Below are 20,687 nucleotides of genomic sequence, written 5' to 3' on the forward strand. Positions count from 1 at the left end.
TACCAGAGCAGATACGGCCTGTGTGTTTAGATTCTGAATTTTAAAAGATTCCCTGCGTTGTGTGTGTTAATTTTGTGTCTGAAAGGCGGGATCGAAAGCCAAAGGACAAAAATATGAAGAAATTTAAGTTAATATAATCTTTGATTCATTCTATGAAAGTCTAATCCCTGACAGTTCCTTTAAAATGGTAATAAATACCTTTAAATAGTCTTCTTTACTGTTTCTGTAGTTCCTGAGTTTGCTGTGTTCATCCTATCCTTGTAGAATATATGTTTTGATGGGGGAAAATGTTATTGTACCACAAATAGAGTTTCTTAGGTGACTCTTACTTGTTTCTCATACTAAATTATTAGAACACAATGTGCAACTGGAAGAGTACTGTGCTGCACAACAGGAAATCTAATAAGTGGTTTTAAGAGTCAAAATTACATCAAGGATTCTTTGAAATTATCAGAATTATTGTTTTTTTCTTGGAAAATGTTTGGTAACAATACCATTCAATTTGCTGAAATAAGAAAAGAGTAAGGAGTGACCTGACTGAAGGCACAGCTCTACAAACTGCTGCATCTTTAGAATTAAGACAGGAAGAGTAAATAGTCAAAGATGTCTAAGCAAGACAGGGTGAAGATAGGGGATATCAACTGTAGAATAAACCAGTTTAGAAAGCAAATCTGAGAAATACAATACAGATTACTAAATATGTAAAATACCAATAATTTTCCAAATTTATTATGTATTCTGCCATTTGTCTGTCCTATTTCTCTTGCTATAAGGGCAGGGAAGAAACTGTCTTTCATTGCACCGATAGTCAGTCCAAAAGAGGACTTAGAAGTGCTTTAAATTCGGGTGGTATCTTACTACAGGAGTCGAAGGTTGGCACTGTGCTGTGACTGACACGGCTTATTCTGCATTTCTCTGTCACCCACTAAACCTTGCTATCCTCTGCTAAACCTACATCATTGGTTTTGGCCGCGAATCAAGAAAAGGATGATCAAAGGCAAAAGTTCAGTGTCTTGCAACAGCTGGTTTCTCTGCTTTCTCTCCTTATTAGCAAATGGTATCTGAGCTTGAACTCCCACCGCTGGAGAAATGCCTCAGTTTAATCTTGATAATTTAAGAGTGTCTAAAATAGCCTCATAACTGATAAAGAGGATATAAGTGTGTGTATAATATAAAATATGAAATGCTGTGGTAAGTTCAGAGGATGAGAAATGTGAGGCTTGAATCCAATTCTTAGAGTTTCTCTATAAATTCTGAGAATATGGGTCTTAATACACTGAATGAATTTTATTTATTGCAAATCAATAGGTAAAAGCGCCTGCTGGATTTAAAAGGATGTTACCTAATAGACACTCAAGAATGTTAGTCTAATACAGCAGTAATGCAATATATGGGCAGTGATAGAGTGAAAATATTGAATAAATGACGACAAAGCATATTTAACTTTAAGTGGGAAAAAATAATGTCTGGTGGAGCTCACAGGCCCACCTCTGTTCTGCCCTTCCCAGTCTCAAATCTGCTGCTCTGATTTTGGAACTGCTCAGTAATTCATGGATATACGATGCTGACATGGCCAGTAGGATGTTTACATTTGAATAGGGTTCCACAGCTTAATGGGTGCTGTCAGGAAAGACAAGCAGGAAGAGGAAGGAGCAGTTAAGATAAGCCACATCTCCACAATTCTTGCCGAATTAAGCCAGCTCAGGGAAAAAAAGCTCAGTAGTACATGGAGGCAAAAGAATCCCAGCTGGTTTTGTAAAGGAACACACAGTGAGAATGGTGGGAGTTAAAGAGCTTGGACAGACTCACGACTGGGCTTCCTGGGTTACCCTTGGGGGGAGAGGATTTTAGATCCCTATCAGTGTTTACCTTAAAGACCTCTTTGTGGTAATCACTTTCTTACTAATGTTTAAATAATAGGAGGGAAAGTTGTTTTATCAGAGTGTGTTATCAGGAGAACTGAAGGTTTACATTTTAGACTTGGTGAGGCTGAGCAGCCAGTCCTGTCTCCAACCCTGCTCCAGAAGCCAGACTCCTTGGGATCACCACGAAAAAATACCTCCTCTGTTAAAGCCTTTGGGTGTGTTTGGGGATCTTTGGGACTTCAGGTATTCGATTATAGATATTTTCCATCAAGAGAAAGAAAAAAAAAGCACTATCCAAATAGTTGGGGAGAAAACAGAAAAAAAAAGGTTCGATTTTTTGTGGAAATCCCCTCTCAGCACACTAATTGCTTTGAATGATAAAGCAATACACTTACACAACAAATAGTTTTCTGAGGTTGTCCAGCAATTGGTTACCACTCCACCAGCCCATACGCAAATAACAATACATCAAAATTATTACCTAAATATGTATGAATAGTGAGTTCTTTATAGCCTGTCAAGAGAAAAATATGCTGAGTATACAACTAGTGCATTAGAATATTAATGTAATGCTGGGTAGGAACTTTGGGAAATCTCATTAAAACAAACCCAGGTTGTAGGCTAAAAAGCAAGTGTATTTCTTAATTTATTTGGTATGCAATCAGTTATCTGTATTTTCGATGTGATAAAATTAAGGTACGTTTCCCTGTGAGCTACATCCTGAAACAGTTTGGTTTTGTTTTTTTTTTTTTTGTTTATACATTGCAAGAAGATGTCTGTTTAAAAAGCATCTGGGGGTCTGGAGCACAATTCTGATGAGGAGCGGCCTGGAGAAAAGGCGGCTCGGGGGGCCTTGTTGCTCTCTACAAGCACCAGGACCAGAGGACACAGTCTTAAGCTGTGCCAGGGGAGGTTTAGGTTGGACATTAGGAAGCGTTTCCTCGCAGAAAGGGTGATTAGACATTGGAAGGGGCTGCCGAGGCAGGTGGTGGAGTCACCGTCCCTCGAGGTGTTTAAGGAAAGAGCGGATGTGGCACTCAGTGCCGGTGGTGTTGGGACGCAGGTCGGCCTCGATGGTCCCTCGATGGTCCCTCGATGGAGCTCTTTTCCCACCGAGTCGGTTCGCTGTTCCCGTGGCTCCCTCAGCCCCGGCCCCGGGGGGGTCCCCGTCCCTCAGCCCCGCTCTGCGCACGCGCACCGGGGTGACAGGGCGGCTCCGGGCACGTGCGCGAGCCCCGCCGAGGGGCCGCCGCCGCCGCCAGCGGTGCGCGGGGCGGGGAGGAAGGAGGGGCCCGGCCGAGCCGCCGCCGCCAGCCCGCCCCGCCCCGCCCCGCCCTGCCCCGCTCCGGCTCGAACGCGGCCCCGCCCGCCCGGCCATTGGCGCGGGAGGGAGGGAGAGGGAGGGAGCGGGTGCGCGCCAGGCCCCGGCGTGTCGCAGCGAAGGCGTCCGGGCGGGCCCCGCTGCCGCGGCGGCGCGTTCCGCGCGGGCCCCGAGCGGAGCCGCCGCTGCCATGGAGCGGGGGGGCGGCGGCGCCGCGCGGGGCTGAGCGCGCCCCTTCCCCATGAGACGGTGGCTGTGCTGGCTGGGCTGCTACACCTTGCTCCTGTGGGTGCTCCGGAGGACGATGTGGGCTGGCCCTGCCCGCTACCTGCGGAGCCCTTTATCCAGGTCCCTCTACGTGAATATGATGGGCAGCCACCGCCAGCCAGCCCCGGGCGCCAGGGAGAACCACCAGGTACAGCCCCGGCGGCGGCCGGGCCGCCCTGCCCGCCCCTGCCTCCCCTCAGCGCGGCGGGCGGGGGCGGCACAGGGACCCCCCCCGCTCCCGGGGAGCCCCGCGGGGCAGGGCCGGGGGTCCGGCGGGAGGGAGCGGCGGCGGGAGCGGAGCCCCCGGTGCGGGCTGAGGGGGCTCCGGGCCGGGCAGCGCAGACAAAGAGAGGGAACTGCTCGGCGCTCCGGTGAGAAAGTTGCCGTGTGCCCCCCGTGTGGGACGCGCCCCGGAGCCCGCCGGGGGGCACGGGGCGGGACTGGCGCTGAGGGGCGGCGGGGGCTCGGGGAGAGCCCGGCGGGGGGAGCAGCGCCGGGTCCCGGCCCCGGGAACGCGGCGGGTCGGGGCCAGGGCTGCTCCCGGGGGAGGTGCGGCCGCGGTTTGTGGATGTACCCCCCGGTGAGTGCATCCCGGTGAGTGGATGTATCCCCCGGTGTGTCCCGCTGAGCCCTGTGAGAGGCTCCCGTGAAGTCTGCAGGTGGTGGTGCGGAGGGGGGTGGGTTTGTAATCGCAGGGATGTTTGTCATCAGCACTGGTGCGTCCAGAGGAAAACAAACAAAGTAGGGAACTGCGAAGCTCACAGAGGCCTCGGAGCGGTAGGAGGTGGCAAGCTGGGAATGAGTTATTGCAATGTGATCCGACTGCAATAAAAGGTTAAGTGCTATATTGGGGCAGTGTAGGCACATGGGTCAGTGTCTTGTGGAGAAGTCAGGGGCTGTGCCCTTACAATGCTGTGGTTATGTGATAGATTTCATTTGGAATATGTTCAAACGCGTTCTACGTTTTGGCACAATGCAACTGAAAATCTGACAGGAGTTAGAGGGGCTAATAAAAACTTATTGGGGAAGGGAGATGGAAGCTTAATGTAGGTAAAATATGCAGAGCTGAGCTATCGAAGAAGACACAGCATAAACACTTGAGCACTGCTGTACAAAGGGTTTATTATGGTTCTGCACCATAATTCTTCAAGCTGACCCATTGCTGCAGGTTCTTAGCGCTCAGGGTGGGCATTGACATCCAGAATCTTGCCAGTGAGAGGATTTATCACTGGGGTTTAATACATGTGTGGTTCATTCATTACATAAATACAAAGAAAAGTAGAATTTAGGTTTACGGGAAAAAAACTTCCTTCTGGTGAACAAAGAAAATCTGAGTCTTTTGTGTTGTTAAAAATTACTAGGAAGACCAGTCAACCAGGGAAATGTGTTATGGAGGTGATCATGTCATTCACAGGTAGATGGTCTGCAGTGGATAATCTCCATTTCTATTTTATTGGATCTAGATTTGAAATGTAGAGTATTGATATTTTTTTAAGTGTGTTTAGTAAGATTTACAATTACTGAGTTTGTGGGATTACTCATAAGTAAGGATTGCAGCTTGAGACCCCTGGAACTTTGCGGTTTTACTGACTTAATTAGTTTCATGCAAATTATCTAGAGAACTTGTTCATCCTTCTACTAATATTAGGCAAGAGTTGTGATGATTATAACTTTTATTATAACAAAAGTCTTAACAATCTGAAAAGATATGAAAGACTGACACACTTTCTCTCATGAAACTAGTGGTCTTTCATATATTGTACATGGATGAAAACAAAAGCAGTTTGTGCTCTGAGGAGATAGTTCCAGAGTTAAGCTGTTTTTCACCATTTTTTTTCATTTGAAATTTGTGGGTTTTTTTCTTCTTACAGTTTGCTATAATTTCTGTTATTTGCTAGTCTTGTATAGGTATTTGTCAATAACCTTATTGGCAGGATTATCCATAGGGAATTGTAGAATCACGAGTCCTTAAGGTTGGAAAAGAACTCCAAGATCATCAAGTTCAGCCTTTGACTGAGTGCCACCATGCCCACTAAACCATATAGAAATTAGAGGAGATCTGTGGATAAAGCCCAGTTTCTGGAAACAAGGTTATGTTAGTTGTCACCATCATCCTTCTGCCAGTGCTTATGTCAATACTTAGAAGTCTTAAGACCAGAATTGCAGGACTGTTGTTTTTCAGTGGAACTACAGGCGGCAGTTCAGTGCAGAACCCTAAGGTGTATGAACAAAGCTTTGATAGTTGAGTGTTTTCTTCTGGATTGGAAATGGCAACACGTTGCAAAAGGCAAATCATCTGAGCCACACCAAACCTGTTCAGTGTAGAGAGGGAGCAGCCTCATGAGTGCACCTGACACACCTCCCAGCCTGCTCTGCAGCTCCTTGGGGTTGTTTGCTCCTTCCAGGCTCTTGACATTTGCTTCTGAAGATGAATGGACAAAGTAACCAGGCTGCTGCTTTAGTGGTTTCTCATGACCCACTAAGGATTCCTTCTGGGAATCCCTGGACGGTGCTGATTCCTTTAACTGCTGCTGCGCTGCAGGGAGAAAACACCTAAAGTGGGAAATCAGCACTCTGGGGGATCCCTGTGCCAGGTTCCATCATGGGGGACAAACTTGCTCAAAATCTGTTTTTTAGGGGAAAGGATCACTCACTTGTGCTCCCTACAAGAGTGTTTGAAAGCACAGTCCAGAGCCTCATTCTGCCACAAGTGCACCCATTAGTCAGGTGGTTTTCAAAGTAAACCTGAGCAGGCACAAGTTTGAGTTTGCTCCTCAGCTGAAGAGTCTGAACATCCCTTGCTACTTTGGGCCAGTGTTTGACAGAGCCCCTGTTGATGAATCTGGCACAGTGACCTTGGTGCAGCTCCCTGCTCCCCTCTGCTTGCTGGCACTGCTGCTGTGAAGCAGCAGACACTGGAACAAGGATCCTGCCCCGTTGGTATTTGCATCACAGTAATGACTGGGAGTCCTGCTGTGCTGAACCCCCTGTAAACCTGCACTAAGTGAACGTTCCTCTCCCAACAAGGCAAACAAATGGGAAGGGATCAGGATATGAGCACATGTTTTCATAGTGTCTTAGGTGTGAAATCTTTGGGGAGTTCCCCCAGCTGATTGTTTCTGCCCTTCCATGTGTAATTTTTACAGGGTTCTATTCAAACTCTCCCTTTCTCTTTAGGATACTCCCAACTGCCTGTGTGCACAATGAACTCACACAGCCACATTAAGGAACATTATTGCAAGATCCAAGGGGGAGATAAGATGGTGTTGGCTGTAGGGAATAATTCTTGATTGTAATAAAAGAGACACGATGGCATTCTGTGAGAAGGATTGACAATAACTCCACATAAGTGTAGGAGAGTGAGAAATAATAGTGCCCTTCCTAATTAAAATTGCTTTTGAAACTTTAATAACTTTTGAATATCAAGTTGAGGGGGCTTTAAGCTTGACACTGGAACCTAGCAATGAGCAGCCTTTTGAATTTTATTATCAATGCTGACATTCCAGAACACTGCAGCATTGGAGGGATTTGCTGGAGGTACAAAAGGTGACCGTGAGGGTCCTAAAATGTCAGAATTTCTGCAGGTTTGCCTTGTTCTGCAAGGTTTTAAAGAAGGAGTTTCATAGATAAAACTGTTTGAAAGACTTGTGGATCTGCTTGTTGGCACTGGTAAGTGCAAAAACATAGTTCAGCTGTAAGACAGACAAGCAGTGGTCTAATGTACATATTGGATTCTTTGTCTTCTTTCTTTCCTTGAAAAATATTGGAAGTATACTTGCTGATCTCTCTTCAGATGATGCCTAGGGAAAAGTCCCACTTCATACTGTTTTATTGGAGTGATGCTGTTCCCTAGAGGAGCTGTGTTTGCTTTCTAGGGAATTTATTTTATAGATCTCTTCAAAGTACAGGGTAATGATTAAGACAAAAATTAAAAACAGTATTTCTTAGCAAGTAAATGGTTCCTTGCTTTGTTACAATTCTACATGAACTTAATCCTGAAGTTTGTTGAAAAATCTGTAGCAAAAACTACATTTTTATATTTAGGAAAATTGATAGTAGCTTTCCATGTATTAATTTTAACTAGTTCTGGTTTTATCTTGCTGAACCTTTTAATGATGCTTTATCTCTTTCTCTAGTGGTATGTCTGCAACACAGAACAGTTGTCTGAATCCCTTCAGCCCATTTTTGTCCAGAGTTACCTTGACCAAGGAACACAGATCTTCTTAAACAACAGCATTGAGAAGTCAGGCTGGCTGTTTATCCAGCTCTATCACTCTATTGTGTCCTCCAGTTTTAGCCTTTTTATGTCTAGAACATCTATCAATGGGTAAGTGAAAAGTTAATCTTGGATAAACTAAATACAGTTTGAATTTCGAGTTTTCAAGTGTTCAGCCCTACCCCTTGGTCTGTCAGCTTTTCAATGTGTGCAGTTCACCCTTTGTGGTGTCTCAGATGTGCTCTTCATGCCCAGCCCTCTTAACTGATGAACACCATTTCCAGGGGGGCACAGGGGAGGTAACTGTGATTAATAAAAGACAGAGGACTCTAATTGTATCTTACAACAATTACTTTTATTAATTTCCTTCTAACTAAGAGAGTGGTGGTTCTCTCTGTGTCTCTTCCCTCTGCTTTCTTCCCTCCCCACCTTGCCCTTTCCCTTTCCCTTTCCCTTTCCCTTTCCCTTTCCCTTTCCCTTTCCCTTTCCCTTTCCCTTTCCCTTTCCCTTTCCCTTTCCCTGCTGCCGTGTTCGTGTCAGCTGCTGTTGGGGTTGTCCTTGGTGGTGGCTGTATCCACTCAGTCCTGGATTGCACCTAAAGCTCTTTTTCCTGGAGAGTGTGTGTGTGCCCGCTGCGAATCATGGCACGTTGTGAACAGTGCAGAGCTGGCCAAGTGTTGAGTCTGGTGACATTAATGTGGAGTCCTGTCCTTTCTCTGAGTCTGTAAAACAGTTCCACCTCAGTTTGTGTGTAAGCTGGACTTGAACAGGTAACCTCTGATGTAACACATTTGACTGATGGAACATCAGGAACGCAGGAAAACATAAGCTGATAAAACAATATTTTCTTATTCTGATTGCATCTCTTGTAGCTGCAGGGGAGTTCAGCTGTTCATGGGTGATTTAGGATTTCTTCCCAAGAAGTCAGTGCCTTTTTTTGCTCACGTCACCCCACTCAGACATGCGTTTCACAGCTTATCTGTTACAAAGAATGCATTTTGTTACATTTAGGCAATTTCTCCACCATCCTCACCTCTGCACCTACTGCATGCTTCTGCACAGCCTGATATGATAGGAGCTGTCTGCTAAGGCTAGAAAAATAGACTTTTTCCTTATTTTCTACCCAGATGACTTTATGAGCTTCCCTGTGGTGTTCTTAGTTATGTGTAGCTGTATATAAAGGTTCCTTTGGTCTCTTCTCTTCCTTTTTTTTTTTTTTTTTCAAAGGCTCTTCAGGGCTTTGAATAACACCTCATAATGCTGTTAGGAATAATAGCTATGAGCCAATTATACAGTGTGGACTGACACAAGTGTGCTGCAAGGGGGCTCTCCTTAAATTGGATGTGGTCTGTTTATTTTTATACATTTGATATCCTCCTTTAGTTTTTTCAATATGACTTTGCATACTCTAACCTTTTTTTTTTGTTTTTTAGTATAGTCAGTCTTTCCTAGGCCACCTCCTTTTCACAATTTTAATTCTTTGATTCTTCATATCTTTGTTTACCTTTTTTCTGTTTGCTTTTTTCCCCTGTTCATTGTCTTTAAGTTTAACCTGCTACCCAACAGTAGTTTAAAGAATAGTATTTATCTACCTGCAGTCTATTACTGACCAGTTCTTTTTCCTCTCCTTGTTCTTGTAACTGTTTCATCATCTGAATTCTGCTCTGACAGCTGAAAGGTGTCACTGTGGAGTCTTCAAACAGTTGTGGGCGGGGATGTCATTGACTTGATCCATAAGGAATCCAACTGTCACCTCTACCCAATTCCTTAATGAGTTGCCTATTTTCTATTCCATGGCTTTTCATGTTGATCTGCAGATAGCAGCAAATCCATTGTAGAATAGAATTTAAAAAACCCTCTTTTGCCCCTCCAGCAGTGTTACCCCCGTCCTTTCTTTAAGTTTGTTCCCTGGCTTCCCTCCTAGTTCCACATCCTATTCCTTATTCATTGTGCATAATCCTGTGTCTGCAGCCATTTTATTTCCTCTGTTACTTCTCTTTTTTTTTTTTTTAAGGTTGGTGGCAGAGATTCAAAACTGCAAATGTAACAAATAAGGTTCAGCCTTTATCTTTCCTTCTCTTTCCCCCCCCTTCCTCTTTTTTCAAATATGATCATTTTCTTGAGCTGCACCCCATGAGCTCTTCCTTACTTAATCAAATTCCTCCTGAAGTCTTAACCACTGTAACTGCATGTGGCTGAGTGTTTGATCTCTGACAAGTGCAAGGCAAGTTGAACTGGATTTACAATTTATCTGAGCAGTGACCTTGTCTACTATTATGTTTGACTATTTCCTGCCGAAGCACATTGTAAATTCCTTCATTGTCTGTCCTGTTAAAGTTTGTACAAAATCGGTCATTTCTCATTTTTCACATTTCAGGCTGCTGGGAAGGGGCTCAATGTTTGTGTTCTCCCCAGAACAATTTCAAAGACTGCTTAAAATAAATCCTGAATGGAAATCCCACAGACTGCTTGATTTAGGGGCTGGGGATGGAGAAGTCACTAAAGTCATGAGCCCTCACTTTGAAGAAATCTATGCCACTGAACTGTCTGAAACGATGATATGGCAGCTTCAGAAGAAGAAATACAGGTATGGCACCAAACACTTCCTACATCCTTTATATCAGACACTACAGCAAAGTGATCTATTTGTGATATTTAATGAACGTTCAGTATTTTCAGTCAGTTCCTTTACTGATTGCTATGGAAAAGGTTAATCTGTACAAAAGCAGGAAAACAAACACATCTGATGTTCCCTCTGGCCAGTGGTGTTTTTTGTCTCCTTTATTGCCTGATGATTGTAAGGCAGTATAAAGGTTCACAGGACTGGATATATAGCCATGCTGATCACTGATTTAGTTTTCTTTTCCAAAAGACCAGAAGGGATCCTGTCTGTCTCTTCTCATTGCCTGAGTGGCTGACCTTACCTGCAGAACCAGCACATCCACAGGGAATTTTTGTATTCAGTGGTTCTCTGAACTCAGCTCATTTTTAACAGACCATCTCTGTTTTTCTTTCCTTTTTTAGGGTGCTTGGTGTAAATGAATGGCAAAACACAGGATTTCAGTATGATGTTATCAGCTGTTTGAATTTGCTGGACCGCTGTGATCAACCACTGACTCTATTAAAGGATATTAGAAGTGTAGTGGAGCCAACCAAAGGCAGAGTCATTCTAGCACTGGTTCTGCCATTTCACCCCTATGTGGAAAATGGTAAGTACACAGATTAACAGTTATTTAGGCAGGTAAAGAAAACTTCTGTAGGATATAGCATTCCAAATTAAATGTTTAATAAATGGCATGCTCCTATTTGATTTTTTTGTGAATAACTTGCACGGGGCATATTCAGGAGTATGAAATCATAGGTAAATAGGCCACATGATGTAAGCTGCTTACTTAGTTCACCAGCATACATTGTTGGCACACACGAAAAGCTCAAATGTTGAAGTCACAGATCCTGTTCTGCAAGTTACCACATTGGAGTAACATGGGAAAACTGCTCTCTGATTAGGGCCCTTCAGCTCTAGGTAACCCCAGTTGTCTCGTGTGACCCACTAAGCAAAACTATCAGAACTAATGCTGAATAAAACAGCTCAGCTCAAACTGTTTCAAGTGTTCCAGGTGAATCCCACCTAAAAATTCATAGGGAGAAAACATTCACTTTCCAACATGAGCTCTCCAAGTAAAATATAGACCCCTCCTAATACAAAGTGTCAACCACTATTAATATTCTGTTAATTTATATTGTCCTAGTAACAGGCACAAAAAAGTAAAATTCAGTGCCAAGACTCGATTATTTCCCCTAATTGCATTTTAAAGAAATACATGAGAGATTTTCAAATGAACCTCTCCTTGTGATTTACCTTCAAAAGAGACTAGAAACTCTTCTTTTCATGTCTCTGATGGTGGATTCTAGTGGAGGCACCCTAAAGGTGGTTTGAATTCCAGAAGGCTGATATTCATCAGTCATTGTTTGGGTTCTGGTTCTTCTTGAGTATTAAGACTTGTCTGTGGAAAGGCATGGATGCCCAGAAAATACAGAACTAATAATGTTCTGGCAATCACAAATGCATCAAACTGAATCTGGTGTTCTCTTTTTATATGGCAGGGGGATTTTGGTGGGAGACGGGAGACAAAAGGGTTTAAGTAGGAAAAAATAGTACCATCAGATTAAGAAATAGTATATGAAGAATACTATAATATTTAAGCTTACAATTTTTGTAACTATTCTGAAAAGCAGTGTCTTAAATTGGATTGAGGGGTTCCCTTATGCACATGTACAGTATTTCAACAATATTTGGTCACAACCTGTTGTTCCTGTCACGTGGAACAACACGACTTCCTCCTGTAGAAATCCTTTAAAATTCTAAATACCAGCAGTGTCTTTCTAGTGTGTCACTGGTTTTTAGAAGCAGAAACTGAAAAATACTTCGGGTGGCTGTTTTGTTTGTGTGCCTTCAAAGCCTCAAAACACAAGAGTGTTTTGCAATCACTCCTGCACCTTCTTCTGTGCACGTTGTTGGGTAACCCTGTGGCAGATCATGCACAACCCCCTGGCTCCACAGGGAGTGTTAAGGAAGAAACTGTTCCAAGTCCCCTTGTATTGTACACTGGGAGGAGAATAGTGGTAAAATTTATAAATCCCAGGGGACTGGAAACCTGTTCTGTGATTGTTGAACTTAGGCATTCCTACTTGTTGAAAGCTGAAATACTGTTGTAAGGTGTTTTGTAAAGCCAAGTCGTATTTTATTCGTGGTGGTGACTTGTAGCAGATTAGTCACCTTGCTTAAGGCAGTTTTATTCCCATAATATGTTCTAGAAGTTAAAAACATGCTCAGTTTGTCTGTTTGCCATCTATTGTGGATGTGGACCCATATACACAATGCAAGTTAGCACAGACAAAAGTGACTGTCATTCCACAGATACTTTCCCACTTAAGATCTGTTTAACTGTAGTCTGAAGAAACAAGACACTGAACTGCCAAACTGTCTTCATGATGTACAAAACAACTGTAGAATTTCAATATTTTCGCTCAGCTGTTTCACTGGATGCATTTTAAAAAATTACAGATACGTACATATGCTTTATATTTAATGAAATTATACCTGGAACATTCAAAGAGGAGAGCATTTCATGGCTCGAGTAACTTCTTGTAGCAGCTAATTAAAACCAGCTTGGACCCACATAGAGAACCGTGAATTTTGTGGAGGGAGAACAAATGGAGAAGAGTTGGGGCAGGCAAGGTGTTCGATCAATGTAAAGGATCTGTTTCTAGAAATGGAGAAATGATTTAAATCAATACGAGATATTGGGGTTACTACATGTGGTGTAATGGGATGGTAATGGTGGAAACTGTCTGTGTGAATCACATAAAACTTGCTTTAATAGAACAAAGCAAGGTGGAGGAGGAAGTAAAATACAGATCTGGGCTTACTGTTTCTGGAATTACAGTGACACCTAGAGTCCAGAGTAGCTTCACTGTAAATTCTGTGCCTTCTCAGCATTATTTTCAACGTGCAGAACAGCAGTCATGCAATTATTGCACATACCTAAATTTGCCAAGAAAGCCTGGTGAGTCAGAAGGTGTTAGACCAGTCACATGAGAACAAGTATTACAGCTTTATAGTTTTGACAGGTATCTCAGAGGGTCATATAAGAATCCTTTGTATTTCCTAATGCAGACATAATATTTACATGAAAAGTCATTACTAGATAATGGATGAGTAGACTGGTTGAAATTTCTCTAAAATAAAATGTCAGAGATCCCACATTTCAGAAGTAGTGAACACTACCAGCCTGGGAGTGTGGAATTTTCTTCTTGAACACATCAATGTCCTTGTGATTGACTGACAGGGATGAGAAGGCAAAGGCGTGTTTTCCATCCTCCTGAAACATTTGCTGTTAAATGGAGCTGGAAACACCCAGTGCTGTGGGAGATGGACTCTTGCTTTGTCTCACTTGTCAGTTCTCATCTCGCTGAAGTGAGAAATGCCACTTCATTTGTTAAACAAAGCCTTGCTTTATTTAAACTATGGTAAAAGATGCAGCTGTTCTTTAGTAGGGAGGATGCCTGATCATAGCAGATATCTTGTAGAAGTGCTGATTTTGTAGATTGGCTGGGTGGAAAGAAAAGGTACTGTAAAAAAAGAAAAAATTATCCTGCCTTTGACAGGGTAATACAGTTCTGTTTTGTGCTTGTGTCTGTGTTGAACAGGCACAAAAAGGCAAAACTTGGTCAGGTAATCCTGACTTTGGATGGTGGGGCTGGAAGAGGGGGATTTTTTGTCCAACAAGTAAATTTTAGTATTATTTAATTATTTTCACAGTGACCAGTACTTTCCTTTCCTAGAGAGCCTAGGAAGAAACTCCCATCCCAAATGAGCTTTGCCATGATAGTATATGTGTTCATATTGTCATTTTTTTCTGCTTGCCTGTCTAATACACAGGGTTTGCTCTGTTAGGGCTCTGCAGCTGCTGGTCTGTCTATTTTACATCAGTAACTATCACATTAACAGGACTAAACCCAGAATTTCACCTATGAAACAAGTTTATTTTCTGTTGCTGTCAATTATCATACATCTTTCACAAATGCTCAATTCATATCAAAAGAATACATATAAGTTTAAGTAAAAAGGAAAAAAAAAAAACACATAGAATTAAACCTAAACTGAAAAAAGAAATTTTTCTGAAGCATCAGCAGTTGTCTCATGAGAGAGGGACCGTTTTCCCACAGTTCTCATTCCTGCAGCATGGACAGTGGACTCTGTAACACAGGGGTAATGCACAGTGCCCTGGGGTTTGGTGAGCTGTTCAGAAAATCCTCCTGAGGAAACCTTGCAGGGCAGAGCCCTTCACCTCCCTTTAAAGCAAAGGAGATCTGAGAAAAAGCTTCACTTCTTCAGCTGCCCCTTTGCTTGCACAGCAGACACTGACCAGGCCTGAAGTGCTGCACGTGCTCATCTGTTCTGGTAAACAGTGTCATCTTCCAGGTTATCCTGAAGGAAAAATGCAGAAGGATTTTCCGACTGATGTGATTTTTTTTTTATATAAAGGCAGAATTTATTTTTTGAGGCGAACCTCATCTTGGCAAAATACAAATTAATGGAAGTTTCATTTTTAAATGTCCATGCATATATTTTATAAGTTATATAGTATCATATATATATATATATATATATATATATATATATATATATATAAAATTGTCTATGTGTGGTCATTTATAATGCTTTTACAGTGTCTTTGACTGTTGTGCAGAATTCTTTTTTAGGCCTTTATCAACTTTAAAAAAGAAAAGTCTATTTCCAGAGGATATATGAAGGGTATACTCTCAAAAAATGTTGGTTCCCCATAAATTTTGGTATGGGTGGGTAGATACTTACAGGCTGTTGGCAGTGCTCAGCAAACCTGTGCTTTTGAAGTTCTTGGGCAATTGCTTGAAAAACTTTCCGTCCACTATTTATTTTCTGCAAATTATTAAAAGCATTTTAGATTATTGCAACGTTTTAAGTTGTGGGAAACATGTTTTTCTAGCTTTGATAAGTTCTGCATTTTTACCTGACTATGTCTTTTGGAGCATTACTAAATAACACTCTAAAAGTACATGGTTTGGCAGGCAGAAGGGTTATAAATTACATTACTATTGCATTACTTAACATACATAAGGAAAGGAAAGATATGTAAGAAAACAAACCTTCTTTAATGGGTATTTAAATGTATGGCTTCAGGTTTATTACTCAAGGATACATGGGGACAGAGATTCTTAATAGAATTGTTTTAAATACTTCTTTAAATGGATTATTTAAAGAAACAAAAAATTATTAGCAACATCTTTTCAGAAGCTTGAACAAAATTTACTTAAAACCTATGTGGTAGAGATGGCCTTTACACACATTAACTTTATCCTGTATCCAGTGTGTTAAAAATGAATCAACTAATTAGTTAAAATCAGTTAAATATAAGCTCGTAACTAGTTTTGTACAAATCTAAAGTGAAGCCTGAAGAGCTTTGAATGTCTCTTTAGCAGAATCATCAATTAATCACAAATTTGATGCCCAATATACTTTTAAAAGACAGAAAGAAGCAGCTCTGAATGACAGACAGGGCAAAGGAAGTGGTAACATACACAGTTCTCTGGTCTTCCACTTTTCTTTAGCAGCTTTGGTTTTAACTGGAGGGAAAAGAAAAACCAATTAAAACAGAAGAAGGGAAGCAAGCAGAACAGTTAAAAGTGTTGCCCTTCTACAATGTCAGTTTGTAGATTCATTAGATCAGTTTGTGTCATTGTAAAAATCAGACATTTTTGCCTGTGTGAGGCCTTTTTTAGCTTCTGGTAGTGGATACTGCAAGTATTTTTGCTTTGAGTACAGTGGGACCTGCCTGAGACACAACTTTATTTTGACAGGAAATTCAAATTATTTTCCTTTTACTGGAAATTAATCCAGAGAATTGATGACTTACAATGGAAATTCCTAGTTTTGCTTTTTGAGTGTGTTGATAATCTCCTGATTAATACTCTCAGGGTAACTGTAACTTCAGAATACCATTTCTTTTAGACACTTCCCTGAAAAAAGAAAATGTGGTTGCTGTTGAGTCCAGGCCTGTGCCACACAAAAGTTCCTAAACGTGTGCAGCACATGAACTTCAACCAGCCACCTCTTTAAAACAACCATAAACGTTATGAAATCCGGGAAGGTGTTTTTAATCTCCTTATGGAGAGGTTAAAACTGCACAGATTTGCAAAATGAAGATCAGAAATACCCTCCTGAGCCTACCTTGTAGACCGCAAAGAAGGTGAACACAGCAGAGCTGTACACGAACAGCAGGGCTGAGATGATGGTCATGGAGGTGAAGGCGAGTTTCCCACTGCTCTGCTGTGCTCCTGCTCCATTATTAAAAGTGAGTGTTAGAATAAAGGACAGTTCTTCTGATTCACATCATTTTCTTAAAGTTCTGCATTCCACCCCCCTTCCTCTGAGCAATTAAAAAACCTGACACTCATCAATATTTTTCTGGGTCATTTTTGGTCTAAATTCCTCAGTGAGATCATTTTGTTTCCCCAGATTTTGCAAGGGCAGTGGAGAACCTGTTAGTTTTGATTATGAACCCTTTCTTTAGGGGTAGAGAGAGAATGGAATCCAGTTTTCTGCTCTTGTAGAGGTACCTCTGAGTAAAGCTCACAGACTTCTGTTCTGGAATTGTATTTTAGCATGCAAAAGGTTTAGAACTGAAACCTTTGTCTCAGGTTGATACAGTGAACCCCTGGGCCAGACCCTGCTCTCTGCTGCACGTATGGTTGCTAAATATGTGTTTCTGTACTTCCCATTTTTTCTGTTGGTACTTCCCTTCTGATTTTCATTAAAGCCCTTATGTAAGAGGCTGTAGAGCATGGTTAGGCAGCAGCAGTACAAAACTTCTTTCTTTTGTGGAGTTCTGGTCATTTGCATCCTGTGACAGAACAGTCTTAATTAGCAAACGAGGCTGAGATGCTTATTTGTAGAATGGTTTTCCTATTAACATTTTAATGTAGTCACACTACTCCTAACGGGTTTGTTGGTATTTCCATCTTAAATGTCATTCTTGAAAGTAGAAATAGAGTGTTTAGAAAAGGTAATTTGTGTCTTCTAAGAAGCTTTGTTAAGAGGGAATGAACAACTGACCTGTTTTCATCAGTACTGTTCCATCTCCTGTTTGTTTGGAACGGGGTGAATGTGAATCTGAGAAGGCAATTCCACAGATATAAACAGCACTGTCTTCTACAGTCAGGTTTTTGATCTCAAGTGAAGTGCTGCTTTCTGATAAATGTACTTTGTACTTCTGCTGGTCTGCGCATCCAGGAGTGCACAAATCCTGATGTGTGTTGGTTAAAAAGCGAAACCACAGAACTTCAAGTGGGGACTGGGAGCATCCAGAGGCAGAGAAAGCACATGTTAGGACCACACTGTCCGTGGAGGAATCAGCTTCCTGAACTCTGGGCTGTGTTACAGTGACTTGGCAGTTGTCTGGAACACCTGTTGAGAGGGAGCGATTGGTGATGTGAGGGACAGTTAAAGAGCAAGGTACAATCTGCAGTACAGAGCATTTCTGCAGGGCTTTCTCTCTCCACTGTTCCTGATCCGAGTCAAGCAAGGCAACCTGATGGCAGGCAGTGGAAATGTCATAAACTGAGGCATTTATAATTTAGCAACTTCATAACATTGATTAGAATTCACAATAGTTCCTAGATATTCTTCCACTTCATCACATATATTGACTCTGGATTTCTAAGGATAATAATAGTACTTGTTAGTTCTGACATTTAAAGATATGTGCAGAGAAAACAGGAAGGTTAATCAGAGAATTCTAATTAAGGAACTGAAAGGTAAGGTTTAATATGACTGATCTGGGAGATTTTTTTTTTTTAAGTCCTTATTGAAATCCATAATGTAAATACTGTTTCAGTATATTTAAATTTTATTCAAATAAATGGCATAGTTATTTGATAAGATTATTGCACTGAAAATGAAGGTAGTAGCTTCACAGCATCCTTTTCTATATCTGTCTGTGGTGAGCAGTCAGCATTGGCCCTTCATCATTTTGCTCACCGAATCCAGGCAGATTCAGCGTCTGTGACTTGTACAGGAATAAAGTGAAACTCTCATTCTGTGTCAGATCAACATCAGAGCCATTCCCCAGCAATCTGCAGATTGTAACAATGTAAGTTGTGGGTGTCCTTGCTCGCTGTGTGGTGAAAGGCAGCACCTTGTGCTTCTGCAGTTGATCCCCTCCCCTCTTCCACCTTAGCCAGGGCTCTGGTGGCTTTGCAGGGCAGGACTCCGTGGCCTCAGGTCCTGTAGGCACTGCCTGCTGAGCTCCCCAAACCCTCCTCCTGTAGGCACTGAGCTCCCCAAACCCTCCTCCCAAAGCAGCACAGTTACACCGAGGTCAGGCTGCTGCTGGAGTGTTCTGAGCAGGGAAGGACAGTAAGGTTTGACTCAGAAATCGCAGCTTACGTGAGCATTTCAGAGTTTTGCAAGAAAAGGCGTTTGCTAGCAGTTGTTTAACTTGGAAGTTGTGTGAAGATAGTAGAAATTAACTTGATTCACAGAGGAACTTTTCACTGCTCTTATTTTATAGCTCTATTGCAAATCGTCACCACAAAATTCTCAGTCTTGTTTAACTGCTGTTACATGAGAAAATGTAAGAAATTTAAAAGAGGTCTTACCAGCACTGTACAGAATCCAGTCAAACGCCAGCACTAGCACATTTTTTAGTTTGTTGAAAGGTGCCATTTCTTGTATCTCTCTGGAAATGATTCTGCTTGAAGGAAGAGGAACTTAGGAAATGTTTGGAGTTGCAGAACTGTCTGAATCACAAGATGTAGAACTTCCTGTTTAGAAGGGTGTTTACTCCTGCATTTAGCAGGCTGGTTAAAAACAGAACAAACCAGAAAGCTTTTGGGTGTTGTGCATGACACTGCTCGAAAAATGAGGGAAGAATTTGAAATTTTGAACTTCAGAGAGTCATACCTATAATCCTTCAGATTGTTTCATTGGATATAACCAGTAGCATGTTCTCCAGCATGGTGGAAGGTGCTTGGCTTTTTTATAGCTGTGACCCTCAGCAGTCCCTACCGTGTCAGCTGGTAGGTGGCCACTGGAGGCACAAAGATTCTGTAGCCATCCACTGTCATGTGGAGGAAGCTTCTCAGCCAGTCATCATTTTCAACTTGCTGATTCTGTTTACTGTAATTACCTGCAGCCATCTTAGGCCAGACAGTGGGCATAAGGAATGTTACAGAGGTGGAAAATAGCATTATTAAATTGTTTGTCCATGTCTGCTGAACACCAGCCTCGGCAGTGGAAGGTACCTTTTAGCCACTCTTGGAACTGTTAGTTAAAGATTTAACAAAAGATAACCTTGAGAAGCTGCTGCTTTTGTACACCAGGAAAAAAACTTGAACTGATCTTGCAACAGGTCTACAAGTGGCTTGTCAGCCTCCTGTGTGGAGTGGCGTGGAACATAATCAGTGTAATTATGCTTTCTGTAAGAAAACACAACACTGTCAAGTTTGCTTTATGACTGAAACAAAACTGTTCTGTTTCCTCAGTAGGTGGCAAGTGGGAAAAGCCCTCCGAAGTTTTGGAAATCAAAGGGCAGACTTGGGAAGAGCAGGTGAACAGCCTGCCAGAAGTTTTCAGCAAAGCTGGTTTTGCCATCGAGGCTTTCACCAGACTGCCATACCTTTGCGAGGGGGACATGTACAATGACTACTACGTGCTGGACGACGCTGTCTTCGTCCTCAAGCCAGTGTAAGGTGTCTGAAGGAAACCCCCAGAATCTAACCCGAGGAGCAGCAGCCTCTGAAAGAGGGTTTTGATTTATGGTTACTTAAAGGGAGGGAATTTTTGGGATTGCCGTGCTAAATGAATACCGTGTAAGAAATTTAAAGGCCAAAATACTAATGTATTTCTTTGTAGTGTGATTGGGGGGGGGGGGGGAAAGGTTGTTTTTTAAACAGACTCCTCCATTGAGAATTTCTTTTTTACCTGCTCTTAAACCAACAATGCATTCTGCAATCCAGCAGCAATGGGGGATATTTTTTTATATTTACCTGCAACAGGGATCAGATCCAAACAAAAGCAATATTCCTAATAATGGTGAAACTGATACAGTGTGAACTGTTAAAGAAATCAAGCAAAATCTGGCAATAAAGTTACCCATTCAGTTCCAGCCTTGTTGAATAAAAACTGTTAAAATGGATATTCTTCCATGCTAAGTTACTTTCTTACTGTCATTCTTCACGTTTTTAATCATGCTAATAAACTTTTTTGAGATGACTTTTGCATTAACTTTTGTGTTCTTTTTTGTAACCACAGCCACACTTACCTGCAGCAACTGCTCTTTGTGTTGAGAAGCAAGTTTTCAGCAGCAGCCCATTTGATTATTGTTTGAAGGGATAACAGTCCACAAAAAATGTCTCACTTTTGGTTGGGTTTCCTTTATGTTCCTCTCAAAGCCTCATGAATTCTCACTGCTTTTGC

General features: G+C 42.1%; 2 protein-coding genes across 4 annotated transcripts; one reads left to right on the forward strand and one right to left on the reverse strand.

Moving 5' to 3' along the window:
• The first annotated feature begins 3,153 nt into the window (after positions 1-3,153).
• On the forward strand, positions 3,154-20,483 carry METTL9 (methyltransferase like 9). Of its 2 annotated transcripts, none has more exons than XM_027900207.1 (5): positions 3,154-3,601; positions 7,590-7,780; positions 10,047-10,256; positions 10,694-10,878; positions 19,754-20,483. In XM_027900207.1, exons 1-5 carry the CDS (start codon positions 3,428-3,430, stop codon positions 19,957-19,959), a joined length of 966 nt encoding a protein of 321 aa, XP_027756008.1. In that variant the 5' UTR covers positions 3,154-3,427; the 3' UTR covers positions 19,960-20,483. The 2 variants fall into 2 exon arrangements, with proteins under 2 accessions (XP_027756008.1, XP_027756009.1); XM_027900208.1 differs by having other exon boundaries at positions 19,757-20,483.
• On the reverse strand, positions 14,178-19,289 carry IGSF6 (immunoglobulin superfamily member 6). Of its 2 annotated transcripts, XM_027900210.1 has the most exons (6): positions 18,869-19,289; positions 17,325-17,675; positions 16,440-16,546; positions 15,791-15,835; positions 15,048-15,131; positions 14,178-14,660 (listed from the first exon to the last, which is right to left on the reverse strand). In XM_027900210.1, the coding sequence occupies exons 1-6, from the start codon at positions 18,933-18,935 to the stop codon at positions 14,622-14,624; spliced, it is 693 nt and encodes a 230-aa protein (XP_027756011.1). In that variant the 5' UTR covers positions 18,936-19,289; the 3' UTR covers positions 14,178-14,621. The 2 variants fall into 2 exon arrangements, with proteins under 2 accessions (XP_027756011.1, XP_027756010.1); XM_027900209.1 differs by lacking the exon at positions 15,791-15,835 and having other exon boundaries at positions 18,869-19,288.
• Positions 20,484-20,687: the final 204 nt, after the last annotated feature.

The sequence above is a fragment of the Empidonax traillii genome, unplaced genomic scaffold, assembly GCF_003031625.1.
Source record: "Empidonax traillii isolate 1590-97213 ecotype Southwest subspecies unplaced genomic scaffold, ASM303162v1 scaffold715:size483424, whole genome shotgun sequence".
Lineage (NCBI taxonomy): Eukaryota > Metazoa > Chordata > Aves > Passeriformes > Tyrannidae > Empidonax > Empidonax traillii.